The sequence below is a fragment of the Megalobrama amblycephala genome, linkage group LG5, assembly GCF_018812025.1.
Source record: "Megalobrama amblycephala isolate DHTTF-2021 linkage group LG5, ASM1881202v1, whole genome shotgun sequence".
In the NCBI taxonomy this organism is placed as follows: Eukaryota; Metazoa; Chordata; class Actinopteri; order Cypriniformes; family Xenocyprididae; genus Megalobrama; species Megalobrama amblycephala.
In genome coordinates, this window is record NC_063048.1 from 13,892,297 (window position 1) to 13,906,091 (window position 13,795).

The following is a 13,795-nucleotide window of genomic DNA, read 5'->3' on the forward strand; positions in this document are numbered from 1 at the left end:
TGAATGGGGAAACATCAAATTTTCCTAAGCTGTTTGCCAAGCTTTGGATTAAATTTCATATTTGAAATCACCAATGAAATCTGACAACAACTGCTTCATAAATTTTATTTATAAACGCTTGAATCATGACAAAAAAATGGTTATTTTTTCAGGCTGGATCAAGCTAATGCGCATATGCAGTCCTAAAGTGCGCGTCTCTTGTGTCTCATTTCGGAGGCACGCATCTTACTGTTTCTATAGGATCCGGAGCTTATAACGGCCGCTGCAATGACTATTTAGAAGGCAGGACTTATTCCGCCATATTGCACGTTTCACTTTCTCCCATTCAAAACAATACGAATGATGCGTCTTGTGTTATTCTATAGCAAAGACTATAGAATTACAAAACGCGTCACTCCTATTTTTTTTAATTGGAGAAAGTGCAACACGCAATATGACGGAATAAGTCCCGCCTTCTAAATAAGAGCCATTCGCCGATTGATCAGTCATCGTGTCACTACAGCAGCCGTTATAAGCTCCGGTTCCTATAGAAACAGTCAGACGCGCGCCTCAGAAATAAGGCACAAAAGTTGCACATTTAGGACTGCGCATGCGCATTAACTTTATCCAACCATTTTTTGTCATGATTCGAGCGTTTAGAAATAAAATTTATGAAACAGTTGTTGTCAGATCTCATTGGTGATTTTAAATATGAAATTTAATGGAAAGCTTGGCAAACAGCTTAGGAGAATTTGATGTTTCCCCATTCAAAGAGATAGGCGTTGCACTTGAATGCCCGAGAGGATTTTCAAAGATGGCCGCCGAGTGAAATGACTTGTCGTCTATAGTCTTTGTCAATACTGAGCCACATTCGGACATAAACATGGAAGCCTTCACTGTGCTTACTGCATCAACTATGTAAGGATAATGACAGGGAAGAGAACTGAATAAAGTCGTTAATTTTGTTTTGTTTTTGCACACAAAAAAGTATTCTTATCACTTCATAAAATTAAGGCTGAACGACTGCAGTCACGTCGACTGTTTAACGATGTTTTTAGTACCTTTCTGGATCTTGAAAGTGTTGATTATATCGCTGTCTATGGACAAGTCATATACATCTCGGATTTCATCAAAAATATCTTAATTTATGTTCTGAAGATGAACGAAGGTGTAGAACGACATAAGGTGAGGACAGAATTTAAATTTTTGAGTGAACTAACCCTATGCATCTAATAGCTAATATTGTTGATAAAAAAAATTCACAATATAAAATAATTAAAAATACCTGATTTTCATCAATTCACTTGAATTTGTAAAATTATAGGCCTATATAAAAAGGGGAAATGCGTATCACTCGGGAAATGGATGCAATCGTAGGTATGTCTTAATCTTGGCATGTTGCTTCCTCCTGCGTTTGTTTGCCGAGCCCAAACATATTATATAAGATTGTTCACATTTTATAGTTAATCTGATTTCATTTGCAACCTCGAGCATCATTCAAGTATTTGAGTCATGCAGGGACAGACAGGTGAAACACACAGAGGTTACTCGAGTTCATTCCTCCCAGCGGCAGAAGCGCGCTGGAGGACCACGCCCTTTGCAAAAACAAACCACGCCCAATATCTCAACTCAGCGTTCTGATTGGCTGGCGCGAATAACGGGGCGTTGATTTCCGGTGTGCGGAGGCTGGAATTTCAGGTTTCCCTCTTGTGGGTTTCAGGGTAGCGTAGCGGGGACGCACGTCTCCCTCATCACCGACTCATTACCATCTTTCCGTTTTCATGCATTTGATCGTATGTTTAGTCTTAGATAAGTATGACTGAGAGCGCGGGGAATAAAAAAGAGGATTGTCATGCAGCGAATGGTGTGAAACCAGGAAGAAATGGCATGGTGAAGAACCATCATCACCATCATCAGTATCAAAAGCAGGAGAAGGTGAGGCCACATCATGCATTGAGTCCTTCGAATCATGCATGTCAAATATTTCATATCTATCTTGCTCATAATGATGATGCATGGCAACACAACAGCTGTTCTCAATAGTGTGGCTCCCTCGGTGGTGTTCAGTTAGTGCACGACATGCAGTTTCACTGTTTATGGCATGATCACATGTGGAAAAGTAAAGTTTGACATTCAGATGAGATGTAGACTTTCTCCTCATAATATTTTTTTTATGAGCCCTGGCCATCGCAACATCTAAAACATGATGATCTAGCTAATGTGATACTGCCATAAGTGGAAACTGTGTTTGTTGAAACAGAAAGTTCATATGCATTGCAGGTTGCAGCCTCATGCTGTCTTTGAATTTGTAAGTCAAATGCATTTAGAAAGGAAAGCTAAGACTTTGGTGTCTTCTTTTGTAGCCAAGACTTCAGAGACTTTTAAATATAAACCATCCTTTAGAAATATTCACTGTCTCCTTAATATAGTTTATATACCAGGTTTATATTCAATCACTCTGTATAAAAACACTTTAGGTTTTAGTAATGCACTTTAGAATATGTAGAATATTTTTGTGAATGTTTCTATTTATTTTAGTGTACATTTCATATAAATTTATAGAAAATGGATTAGGTAATGCAATTCTACTTCTATATTTGATTTGCCCCTGTATTATTGTGGGTTTTACTAGCATACGTAATGTTATATTATATAATACATCATTATATATATATACATATAAATATTAATATGCAAGTCTTATATATATACATGTGTATGTATATAAATATATAGGTATATATATATATATATATATATATAGGTTACTGACCCCAAACTTTTGAACCATAGTTTTACTAATATGCTAGTTTTAATCTAAAGATGGAAACCTTTTATAATAATTTATTATTAATAAAGTGGTTTATTGTATGTTAGAATGTTAGAAGGAAAATTATTACCGATTTAAATTACAATCATAAAAAAATATTATTTTATTTTAAATGATTACTTCTTAAAATTCATATGCCAGAAACGATTTCGAGAGTAATTTACTGTGACTTGACAAACAATTAATTTATTGGTAATTTATTGGTGTAAATTTTTGAGAGGAAAAGGAATTTTGTCCGAGGAAGGATATTGTGCAATTTACCGTTATTATAAAATATATACATATTAATTAGCAAATCTTATTTTTATTAATATTTACATCTGTATTCTATATTTAATTTAAGTTTATTGAATAATAAATCAGCCAGTGGATCTAATAGCTAAATAGCCAAATACACTGAGGAAGGCAAGTCAAGATCTTGGTGTCATGCGAATGTTTGGAAGCAACTCATGATTCAAGTTAAAGCTCTAGGAATTTCCATCATGTGCCTCTTGTAAATGTTTTGAGTGGGAGATTGGTCAGCTTAATCCATTCCAAGGTATTCCCTACTTTGTTATTGTCATATCTCCTTTGTTTATCCAACTAAAACTGTCTTATAAAGTCTTATAAACTCGTTTGACTTTTGCTCTGATTCTCTCTGCATTGTAATGTTCAACAACAGCCTTTCAAGGTATATCACACAGATCTAGCTTTTGTAAATCTTGTTATCGCACATTTTTTTTGAAAGACTTTTCCTGGAAGCCACTTTAAGCCTTGCAAAGTCGTGCTGCTGTCTTGAAGCTGGTGGCTGCTCACGTGGATGTCACTGTTGCTAGACTCCGCGGTATTTGCTAGTGGGGCATGACTAGTCACATGTGCCTGCAAAATCACAGGGTTTTGAATGAACTGCTTGATTTGTTTGGTCCAGAACTTGTGTAATCATTTGGTCACTATGAGTAACAGAGTACTTGACAATGGGAGTTCAAACTTTGAAACCGTTTAAGTTAATCTTACTTTTGCAAATTATCTATGAATAAAGCTCCCAATCTTACAAATGCATGCCACTGTTTCTGTAATAAACCGTTAAATTAACCAAAAGGGATCCGTTGTTCTGCAAACGTTTGCATTCGCACAACTTGTAATCAGTAACCACAATGTGATGGTACCATGACTACAGTGTTTTTATGGGTTTTGCTTTACAGGTTTACCATGCTGCATGCAATGGAGAACTTTACAGTAGGCCATTCATGGAGTCCTTCGAGGAAACTCCCATGCTGGTTGCCGTGCTCACGTACATGGGCTATGGCATCCTTACGATCTTTGGATATCTGCGGGATTTCATGAGGGAGTGGAAAATAGAAAAATGCCACATAGCCAGAGAAAGGGAGGAGCAGAAGGTAAATCATGTGTGCTTGGTGGAAAAAAGTAAATATATACACTAGCGTTCAAAATAAGTTTTTGAGGAAGAGGTCATTTTGTCATAGGAAGGATATTGTGTAGTTTACCGTAACTGTAAAGTACTTTGGGGCACTGAAAGGTTGCGCTTTGTTTTGCTACGTGCCTTTTATGGGTGTTGTTCTTCCTAAAATATTGGATCCAAGACACAAAATGTAAGGTGTAATGTTGGTGAAACAGAAAATGTCAAGTATGTGACTGTTCCTGTTACTTTTTTCCCCCCCAAGGACTTTGTTCCACTTTATCAAGACTTTGAGAATTTCTACACAAGGAATTTATACATGAGGATTCGGGACAGCTGGAACAGGCCCATTTGCAGTGTTCCTGGGGACAAGTTTGACCTTGTTGAGCGGAGTTCCAATGATTACAACTGGACCTTTGAGTAAGTAGAGTGTCTTGAACAGGAAAAAAACACCATGTCTTGACTGTTTTACCTCCCAAGATGAGAGCTGCATTAATCTAATGATGCTAATATCAAGGTCACTTTCAAGCCCATGTACAGTAAACTTTCGAATAGTAAGGCTTTAAATATGAGGTGACTGAGGTTGTATGAAACTTCCAACTCAGTTTAGGGTTGCCAAGGATTAGCGTTCGCTCAAAAAAGAAATCTAACACAATTGTATTCTGCTCTTTCAGGTACACTGGGCGAGTGGTAAAGGATGTGATCAACCTGGGCTCGTATAATTATCTGGGCTTTGCAGAGAACATGGGCTCCTGTGCCACAGCTGCTGGAGATGTGACGGTGAGATATGGGGTGGGCGTGGCCAGCACCAGACAGGAAATGGGTGAGTGCTCATTGGTTACTTTTGCTTTTTAGTATAGGGACATAAATGTCCTTAATGGGCATTCATTTTTGGTGCTTGTTCACAACCCTTAAGCATTAAAGGAGACCTATTATTCCCCTTTTTAAAAGATGTAATATAAGTCTTAGGTGTCCCCAGAATGTGTCTGTGATGTTTCAGCTAAAAATACCTCACAGATCATTTTACCATTATACCATGCACATTTTTGAGTGGAATCAAAAAAATGTTTGTTTTCGTGCATGTGTCTTTAAATGCAAATGAGCTGCTGCTCCCCACCCCTTTTTCCAGAAGTGGGCAGAGCCCAAAGCTTGTGCCTCGGGTACTCTGCCAAAAACTAACAAAACATCTGTTTGGTTTTGATTATCTCTATCGCATTCACTCTCATGTAACATTGCAGTTCTTCGTCATCATGAAAGTTAATTATTTGCATGCGCTTTAAAGCCATAACAGTTTATACTTCTGATATATGGTTTTCTGAGCGCACACATGCGAAGCATGGGCATAGAAAGCTGGCTGCATCCCTTGAGTGTTAAACAGATTTTTCTTACACACACTTAAAGGGTTAGTTCACCAAAAATAAAAATTCTGTCATCATGTACTCACCCTCAAGTAGTTCCAAACCTGTATGAATTTCTTTCTTCTGTTGAACACAAAGGAAAGATATTTGGAAGAATGACAGTAACCAAACAGATGTCGCCCCCCATTTACTACCATAGTAAATGCTGGACGTGACAAAGCGACTATTGCAAATCCATTTGTCTTTTGTATCAAAAGTAGCTTGAATGCTTGAAGTACATCAGAAATAGAACGGGGCATCAGTTTACCGTCGGGTATTTTCCTGTTGCATTCAGTGTAGACAGCAACACGGATTATAATGGGTTCTGTTTACTTTTGTTGTGTCGCGTCACGCCATTCGCATCTGGTGTAGTCACAGTGTAACATACATGTCCTGCATTCACAAACAGCTCAACAGAGCACTCAACAGAGTGAATGCAGCTGAAACTCACTAATTGACCAACTACCATGTAGCAACACCCTTCAAGCAATGCAGAACATGTTAGCAGTGGATTAGAAAATACTTGGAAAGCATTCAGCCTGACTCCATCATTGCTGGCATCTTTTGCACTGGTTAACGTTAAACAGTTTCTTAATGAAGTTAAAGGTGCCCAAGAACGTTCTTTCACAAGATGTAATATAAGTCTAAGATGTCTCCTGAATGTGTCTGTGAAGTTTCAGCTCAAAATACCCCATAGATTTTTTTAAATTAAATTTTTTTAACTGCCTATTTTAGGGCATCATTAACTATGCACTGATTTACACTCAGCGCCGCCCCCTTAAATCGCGTGCTTCCTTGCCACAGCTGTCGACTATATTACAGCGCATTTACAAAGTTCAGACAGCTAATATAACCCTCAAATGGATCTTTACAAGATGTTCGTCATGCATGCTGCATGCATGCTTCGAATTATGTGAGTAAAGTATTTATTTTGATGTTTACGTTTGATTCTGAATGAGTTTGAGGCTGTGCTCTGTGGCTAACGGCTAATGCTACACTGTTGGAGAGATTTATAAAGAATGAAGTTGTGTTTATGCATTATACAGACTGCAAGTGTTTAAAAAATGAAAATAGCGACGGCTCTTGTCTCCGTGAATACAGTAAGAAACGATGGTAACTTTAACCTCATTTAACAGTACATTAGCAACATGCTAACGAAACTTTTAAAAAGACAATTTACAAATATCAGTAAAAATATCATGCTATCATGGATTATGTCAGTTATTATTGCTCCATCTGCCATTTTTTGCTGTTGTTCTTGCTTACCTAGTCTGATGATTCGGCTGTGTGCAGCTCCAGACGTTAACTGGCTGCCCTTGTCTAATGCCTTTTATAATGTTGGGAACATCATGGGCTGGCATTATGCAAATATTGGGGCGTACAACCCGACTGTTACGTAACAGTCGGTGTTATGTTGAGATTCGCCTGTTCTTCGGAGGTCGTTTAAACAAATTAGATTTATATAAGAAGGAGGAAACGATGGAGTTTGAGACTCACTGTATGTCTTTTCCATGTACTGAACTCTTGTTATTTAACTATGCCAAGGTAAATTCAATTTTTGAATCAAGGGCACCTTTAAAGTTGCGATGAAGCAGAAGTAGCGACAGATCTTTTCTTCTGTATTGTGGCATACGTCTAAGTACAATGGATTATCGGAAAAAGATAAAATGTAGGGAGGAGACTTGGTTCTGGTCACCAGTTTTTGATTGGATGGAGGCAGAATGCGAAGAAAGGGGCTGTTCAAATGATTGATGTTCTGCATACATCACTAGAGAGAAAGTCAATCGTTTCCACTGGAAGATCCAATTTTGACATTTTAATTAAATTACGAGATCAGTTAAAAAAAAAAGAAAAAAGAAACATACATGGAAGAATCATTCACAGTGAGATCAATATCACATATTTAGAAAATAGTAGGGCTGCCCCCTAATACTCGACTAATCGTTAGTCGACTAGAAGAGGCTTAGTCGACCAAAAATTTTATTCGTCATTAGTTGCAGTCGGTAAAGGACAGACTGTTAACAGCGGGTTCTTGTGGTAATTACAGTATGTTGGGCAGGAAATCCAAACTTTCACCTATCACCCATCAACATCAAATATGGCTTATCATTTGAAACATGTAAGAAGTAGCAACTTTTCATGGCCACTCGCTCTAACATTAACCTAAATAAATGTGCGCTATTATTAGCCACATATCCAAGTGTTCATGTGGAGTGTGGAAGCTGAAGTATAACGCTTTTACTGCAAGACGTTGGAGGCGCCGGCACGATCACTTGCATTTTTTCTGATAACAGTGGAAACAACTTAAAATACTGTCATTTTTTTGTCATACAGATAAAAGTAATGCATCATTCAAAGCATCATAAAGGGTTTTTATTTGTGTAAACTCACAATAACGTTGTTATTATGTCAAAATACTTTAAGCATTTTCCTAGAAAATAAAATACTGGTATGAAGAAAACGCTTAATGCATTAAGACACTGATATTAAATGACCAATAAAGATATGCAGACAAGCAGGTCAGGCCGAATATGAAGACAACGCGCTTTCAACGTTCAGCGTTTTCCACTTATAGAAAACCATTAAAAACGTTTAACATAAAAATATTGTCCTTACACTTTGTTTACGTTGCCGTTCTCTTAGCCTTAGATGCTGTTGATGACAAGAAAATGTGCAAGAAAATAGTTTTTCCCTGGTTGTTGTTTTAGTAGGATTAAGCCACGTAAAGCGTTAATGTCCAGCGACACGGCCGTAACGCATTGCTTTCAACAAGTTGTATATCATTTATATTATTTTTCACAAAATAATAATCTTGCATAAAGAAAAATAGCCTGTATCTGCTAATTCTATTCATCGGTGTTAAAATAAAAAACAAAGAAACCACATTTTCCATATTTCGTTTCTGGTTTAAAAAAGGAAAAAAGGAATGGACGCAAAAGTACACGGACCATTAGGCTATGTATTATATATAGGCAATTAAAGGCTCATTATTACGATTTATTTGGCTTATTAATATATACGTGTTGAAAAATCTTTAGTAGAGGATAGCCCTTGAAAACAGTGAATTTTCATTTCATGCCGACTTTAAATCTAGTTATTTGTCATACAGTCTTATGTAGGAGCTTACTAGAATGACTTTGCTTTCGAAATATACACAGGTGTTAGCTCTCTAGCTACTGTTTATAATAGGTGAGTGTTTGCTTGCATTAGCTGATTTATTTGTGTGATTTGCTTAGGTAACCTCAACATGCATGAAGAGTTGGAGAAACTAGTGGCGTCATTCCTGGGTGTGGAGTCGGCTATGACTTTCGGCATGGGCTTTGCAACCAACTCTATGAACATTCCTGCATTAGCTGGCAAGGTTTGAAGCTCTAGACCGTTTTGTTTCTTCACTCTCTATTTTCCGGTTTGCCAACTTCTCTCTTCCTATCTCTTGCTGTGATAATCTATTTAGGCAACTCTTAAAAATCATAGTATCAGCACAGGCGGATCCCATCTTGACCTGTCAGTGCTTGTTTAAATGATACATACGCTTCTAGTGTGTGAATGTTTTCCTTTGTTGGTTTAATCACGCTGGGTGTATATGTAACATTTTATCACTAGTGCAGAGGGAGGAGATCACTCTAATGGTGTAGATAGACCAACGGTTCCAACTCAAACAGTTTGTGTAGCTCAAACAATGGAATGCACTTGATAAGGCACAAAATGACCACAGGAAATGTGCTCAGCTGCAAGTGAACCAGAGAGATTTCCCAACCTCACTTCCTGTTACAGGCCAGGAGAGGTCTAGTGATTTACTACTGAAACTCTACGCACTGAATATTGAAACTGATTGATTTTGACCAAAAGACCAAAGGAGCAACAGAAAGAGTTTTTAAAAGGCTTTAAGTCACATTTTAAAAAGCATCTAAAGACATTCCAAAAGCTAATTTAAAAAATAATTTATCTTTTATATACACATACACTACTGTTTAAAAAAATTTGTAGTCAGTCAGTTTTTTTTTTTTTAAAGAAATGAACACTTTTATTCAGCAAGGATGCATTATATTGATCAAAAGTGACAGTATAGACTTTGACATTGTTACAAAAGATTTTTATCTTAAAGGTGCCATCGAACGTTTTTTTACAAGATGTAATATAAGTCTAAGGTGTGCCCTGAATGTGTCTGTGAAGTTTCAGCTCAAAATACCCCATAGATTTTTTTTAATACATTTTTTTAACTGCCTATTTTGGGGCATCATTAAATATGAGCCGATTTATGCTGTGCGGCCCCTTTAAATGCTGACGCTCCCCGCCCACGGAGCTCGCGCTTACCTTAAACAAAGTTTACACAGCTAATATAACCCTCAAATGGATCTTTACAAAGTGTCCGTCATGCATGCGGCATGCATGCGTCGGATTATGTGAGTATTGTATACTGTTATATTGTTTACATTGATTCTGAATGAATTTGAGGCTGTGCTCCGTGGCTAACGGCTAATGCTACACTGTTGGAGAGATTTATAAAGAATGAAGTTGTGTTTATGAATTATACAGACTGCAAGTGTTTAAAAAATGAAAATAGTGACGGCTCTTGTCTCCGTGAATACAGTAAGAAACGATGGTAACTTTAACCACATTTAACAGTACATTAGCAACATGCTAACGAAACATTTAGAAAGACAGTTTACAAATATCACTAAAAATATCATGATATCATGGATCATGACAGTTATTATTGCTCCATCTGCCATTTTTCACTATTGTCCTTGCTTGCTTACCTAGTCTGTTGATTCAACTGTGCACAGATCCAGACGTTACTGGCTGCCCTTGTGTAATGCCTTTCATAATGTTGGGAACATAGGCTGGTATATGCAAATATTGGGGGCGTACACCCCGACTGTTACGTAACAGTCTGTGTTATGTTGAGATTCGCCTGTTCTTCTGAGGTCTTTTAAACAAATGAGATTTATATAAGAAGGAGGAAACAATGGAGTTTGAGACTCTTGAGACTGTGTCATTTCCATGTACTGAACTCTTGTTATTTAACTATGCCAAGATCAATTCAATTTTTCATTCGAGGGCACCTTTAAGTGAATGCTGTCCTTTTGAACTTAATAAAATAAAAATAAAAAAAATAAAAATGATCATGGTTTCCAAAAAAATATTAGGCAGCACAACCTTTTTCAACTGTGATAATAAGAAATGTTTCTTGAGCAGAAAATCAGCTTATTAGAATGATTTCTGAAGGAACATGTGACCCTGAAGACTGGAGTAATGATGCTGAAAATTCAACTTTCCCATCACAGGAATAAAATATATATTAAAATAATTTTTTATTTTATTATTATTATTTTTTTTTTTTACATTTTTCTACATTTTTGATCGAATATATGCAGCCTTGGTGAGCATAAAAACATTTAAATATCTTATCGACCCAAACTTTTGAACAGTTGTGTGTGTCCCTAATTTCCATATCTTTTTTTAAATTTGTTTTTGACATTACACCTTCTCGGCTGCTTTTTATATGTGAAAAGTGTTATACAAATAATACAAATAATAATGTAATTGTTACTGTCATTAAATATTGACATATATATATATATATATATATATATATATATTATATTTATTTATTTATTTATTAGTGCTGTCAAATCGATTAATCACATTAATCACAATTAATCGCATCTAACAAAAATGTGTGAATATATATAATATATGTATATGTGTGTGCATATGTATATATATGTGTGTGTGTGTGTGTGTATGTAGTTAGATGTTTTTAGATGCAGTCAATTGCGATTAATTGATTTGACAGCACTAATATTTACATATTATCACTAGGGCTGCAACGATTAATCACGATTAATCGTTTGCAAAATAAAAGTCTGTGTTTACGTAATATATATATGTGTGTGTTCTGTGTATAACAATTATGTATATATAAATACACACACATTCATGTATATATTTAAGAAAAATGTTATATTATATATAAAATATTTGTTTATATGTAATATAAATATATATTTATATACATGCATATATTTCTAAACTTTATACCTTTATGTGTGTGTATTTATATATACATAATTATTATACACAGAACACACATATATATTACGTAAACACAGACTTTTACTTTGCAAACGATTAATCACGATTAATCGTTGCAGCCCTAATTATCACTACAAAGTAAGTATCTACTCAATGACCTTTTTCTTACAGTGATCTAACAGTTTTTTCTGTTTGTAGGGATGTCTGATTCTAAGTGACGAGTTGAACCATGCCTCTCTGGTACTGGGAGCCCGGCTATCCGGCTCCACCATCCGGGTCTTTAAGCACAATAGTGAGTTTACACTCGCAGGCACATCTCTTATCTTAATATATCTACATATACACACACCCTCACTCATTATTCACAGCTGTTAACTGCTCAAGGTAAAGAATGATCTTTTGGTGAAGCTCCAATGCATAAAAACCATGATCCACGATGCTGCATCTCCTTGAGTAGAAGATTAACAGACCTTGACCCATGTTAAAATCTTGAAGTAAGGTCTTGAAGTTTTATGAGGTTACTTATTTGCAGTCTGGATTATATTTGGACTGAATGCCAGTTTGGTTAATGTGTAGTCAAACACTATGAATACAAATGTTATCGCTGGAAAGGTCAGCTCTCATTCACAGTTTAGCTGTGTTATTTTAGATAAATCATTTCAACAGGCAATTTGGACAGATGACGGTCAATGATTAGTAAATGAGCTTATAAACTGATAAAGTAACTTGAGGTGAATATGTAATGATCCTTGAAACTCTTGAGTCAGATTGTAGATTCTTAGGAAAACTTCAGCAGCCATGATTACTTATTTCTGAAGCGCTCAGATCACTTCTGTCACTGACAGTTTGTAATGAATGTATGTGCCGTGATTCCTTAAATTATTACCAAGGACACGGGCAACATTTTAATACACTATGACCCCAGAAAACCAAATAGTTCTCAAATGACCAGTGAATGAAACCCACTTTACCAGTAGTTTATGTCACCAATATCCTGCCATTTAATCTTTATATGTTATGAAGACACACCTTACACAAATTTAAAGTAGTCTATGTAGTTATTTTACTGTAGTGTGATCTCATTGTGATACTGTTGGAACCATTATCTATAGATAAAAATATTTTATTTATATATATTAGGGCCAAAAATGGTCTTTGGTGGTGACAGACATGGTCATCCACACAAACAGTAAAAAGTGCCCTACCCACGTGATCTACGAGCCCGATACTGACAATAAAGTACCTGTCACTCTCACTGTAATTCTTTCTTGCCCTCTTTGCAAAAAAAAAAAAAAAAAAGTGATTTTATAGCTTTGTAAGAGAAGATGCTTTCTTGCTAAACCTGAAAAGTTTTAAAAAGTAGTATTTAGAAGTTATATTAACTAATAATATAATTTTCTACCATATCCAATTGAATGCACCTAGCTAACAACAACTTGCTTTGTTCTGGTTTCACCTCACTCCAGTCTAAACTAACTGATTTTATAGGTAGGCCTAATTTACTACACATTGTCATTTAAATAACCTGAAAATATTGTGGATTATTAAGGCTAATTTTACTAACCACTCTTGCTAAATGGGGTAAGCACACTTATGTTCTCATTTCAGAGTTGTTCGAGTAAATGATTCATTATAGACCGTGTGGACAGATCAGTTGTTGTCATGATTCATTAAAATGAATCTGTTCAAATGAGTCATTAGGTCGCGAATTGGACATTAGCGGACGTTGACGCGTTGTGTGCAAATCGCGACTGTTATTAGGACATCGCAAAAGATTTGTCAACACAGAAAACACTTTACCACTGGATAGGATTTTCTTTTTGTTTATTGAAAGTGTGGTTTGTGTCAGCTGCACGTGCAGGGCGCCTGTCAGAGAAGATGAGGTGACGTTCTTTTGAGCACTAATCACACCCAGCAGTTATTCAGGAAAAACTTTCTCCGAATGCGCCTCGTGAAACATGGATTCGGTCTTACGAACTTTTAGCATTGTGTCAGTTGATTTAGATTATTATGTGTGAGGTAGAGAGAGTGCAAAGACGGTGCTTACTTTGAAGACAGAGAGAGCTTGTGCGCACGAGAACGGCTCCAGGTTCAAAGGTCAAATACGGAATGGATTAATCTGCGTTATTTTTTTTACCGCGTTATTTTTTTCTC

General features: G+C 36.2%; 1 protein-coding gene across 1 annotated transcript in view; it reads left to right on the forward strand.

The window, feature by feature from the left end:
* Positions 1-1,656: 1,656 nt before the first annotated feature.
* sptlc2a (serine palmitoyltransferase, long chain base subunit 2a) overlaps positions 1,657-13,795 on the forward strand; it is a 36,221-nt gene continuing 24,082 nt past the window's right edge. Inside the window, exons 1-6 of the mRNA XM_048190788.1 lie at positions 1,657-1,914; positions 3,991-4,185; positions 4,471-4,625; positions 4,880-5,028; positions 8,839-8,963; positions 11,840-11,933. Coding sequence (XP_048046745.1) covers positions 1,795-1,914; positions 3,991-4,185; positions 4,471-4,625; positions 4,880-5,028; positions 8,839-8,963; positions 11,840-11,933 — 838 coding nt within the window. The 5' untranslated portion in view covers positions 1,657-1,794. The remainder of the gene's footprint in view (positions 1,915-3,990; positions 4,186-4,470; positions 4,626-4,879; positions 5,029-8,838; positions 8,964-11,839; positions 11,934-13,795) is intronic.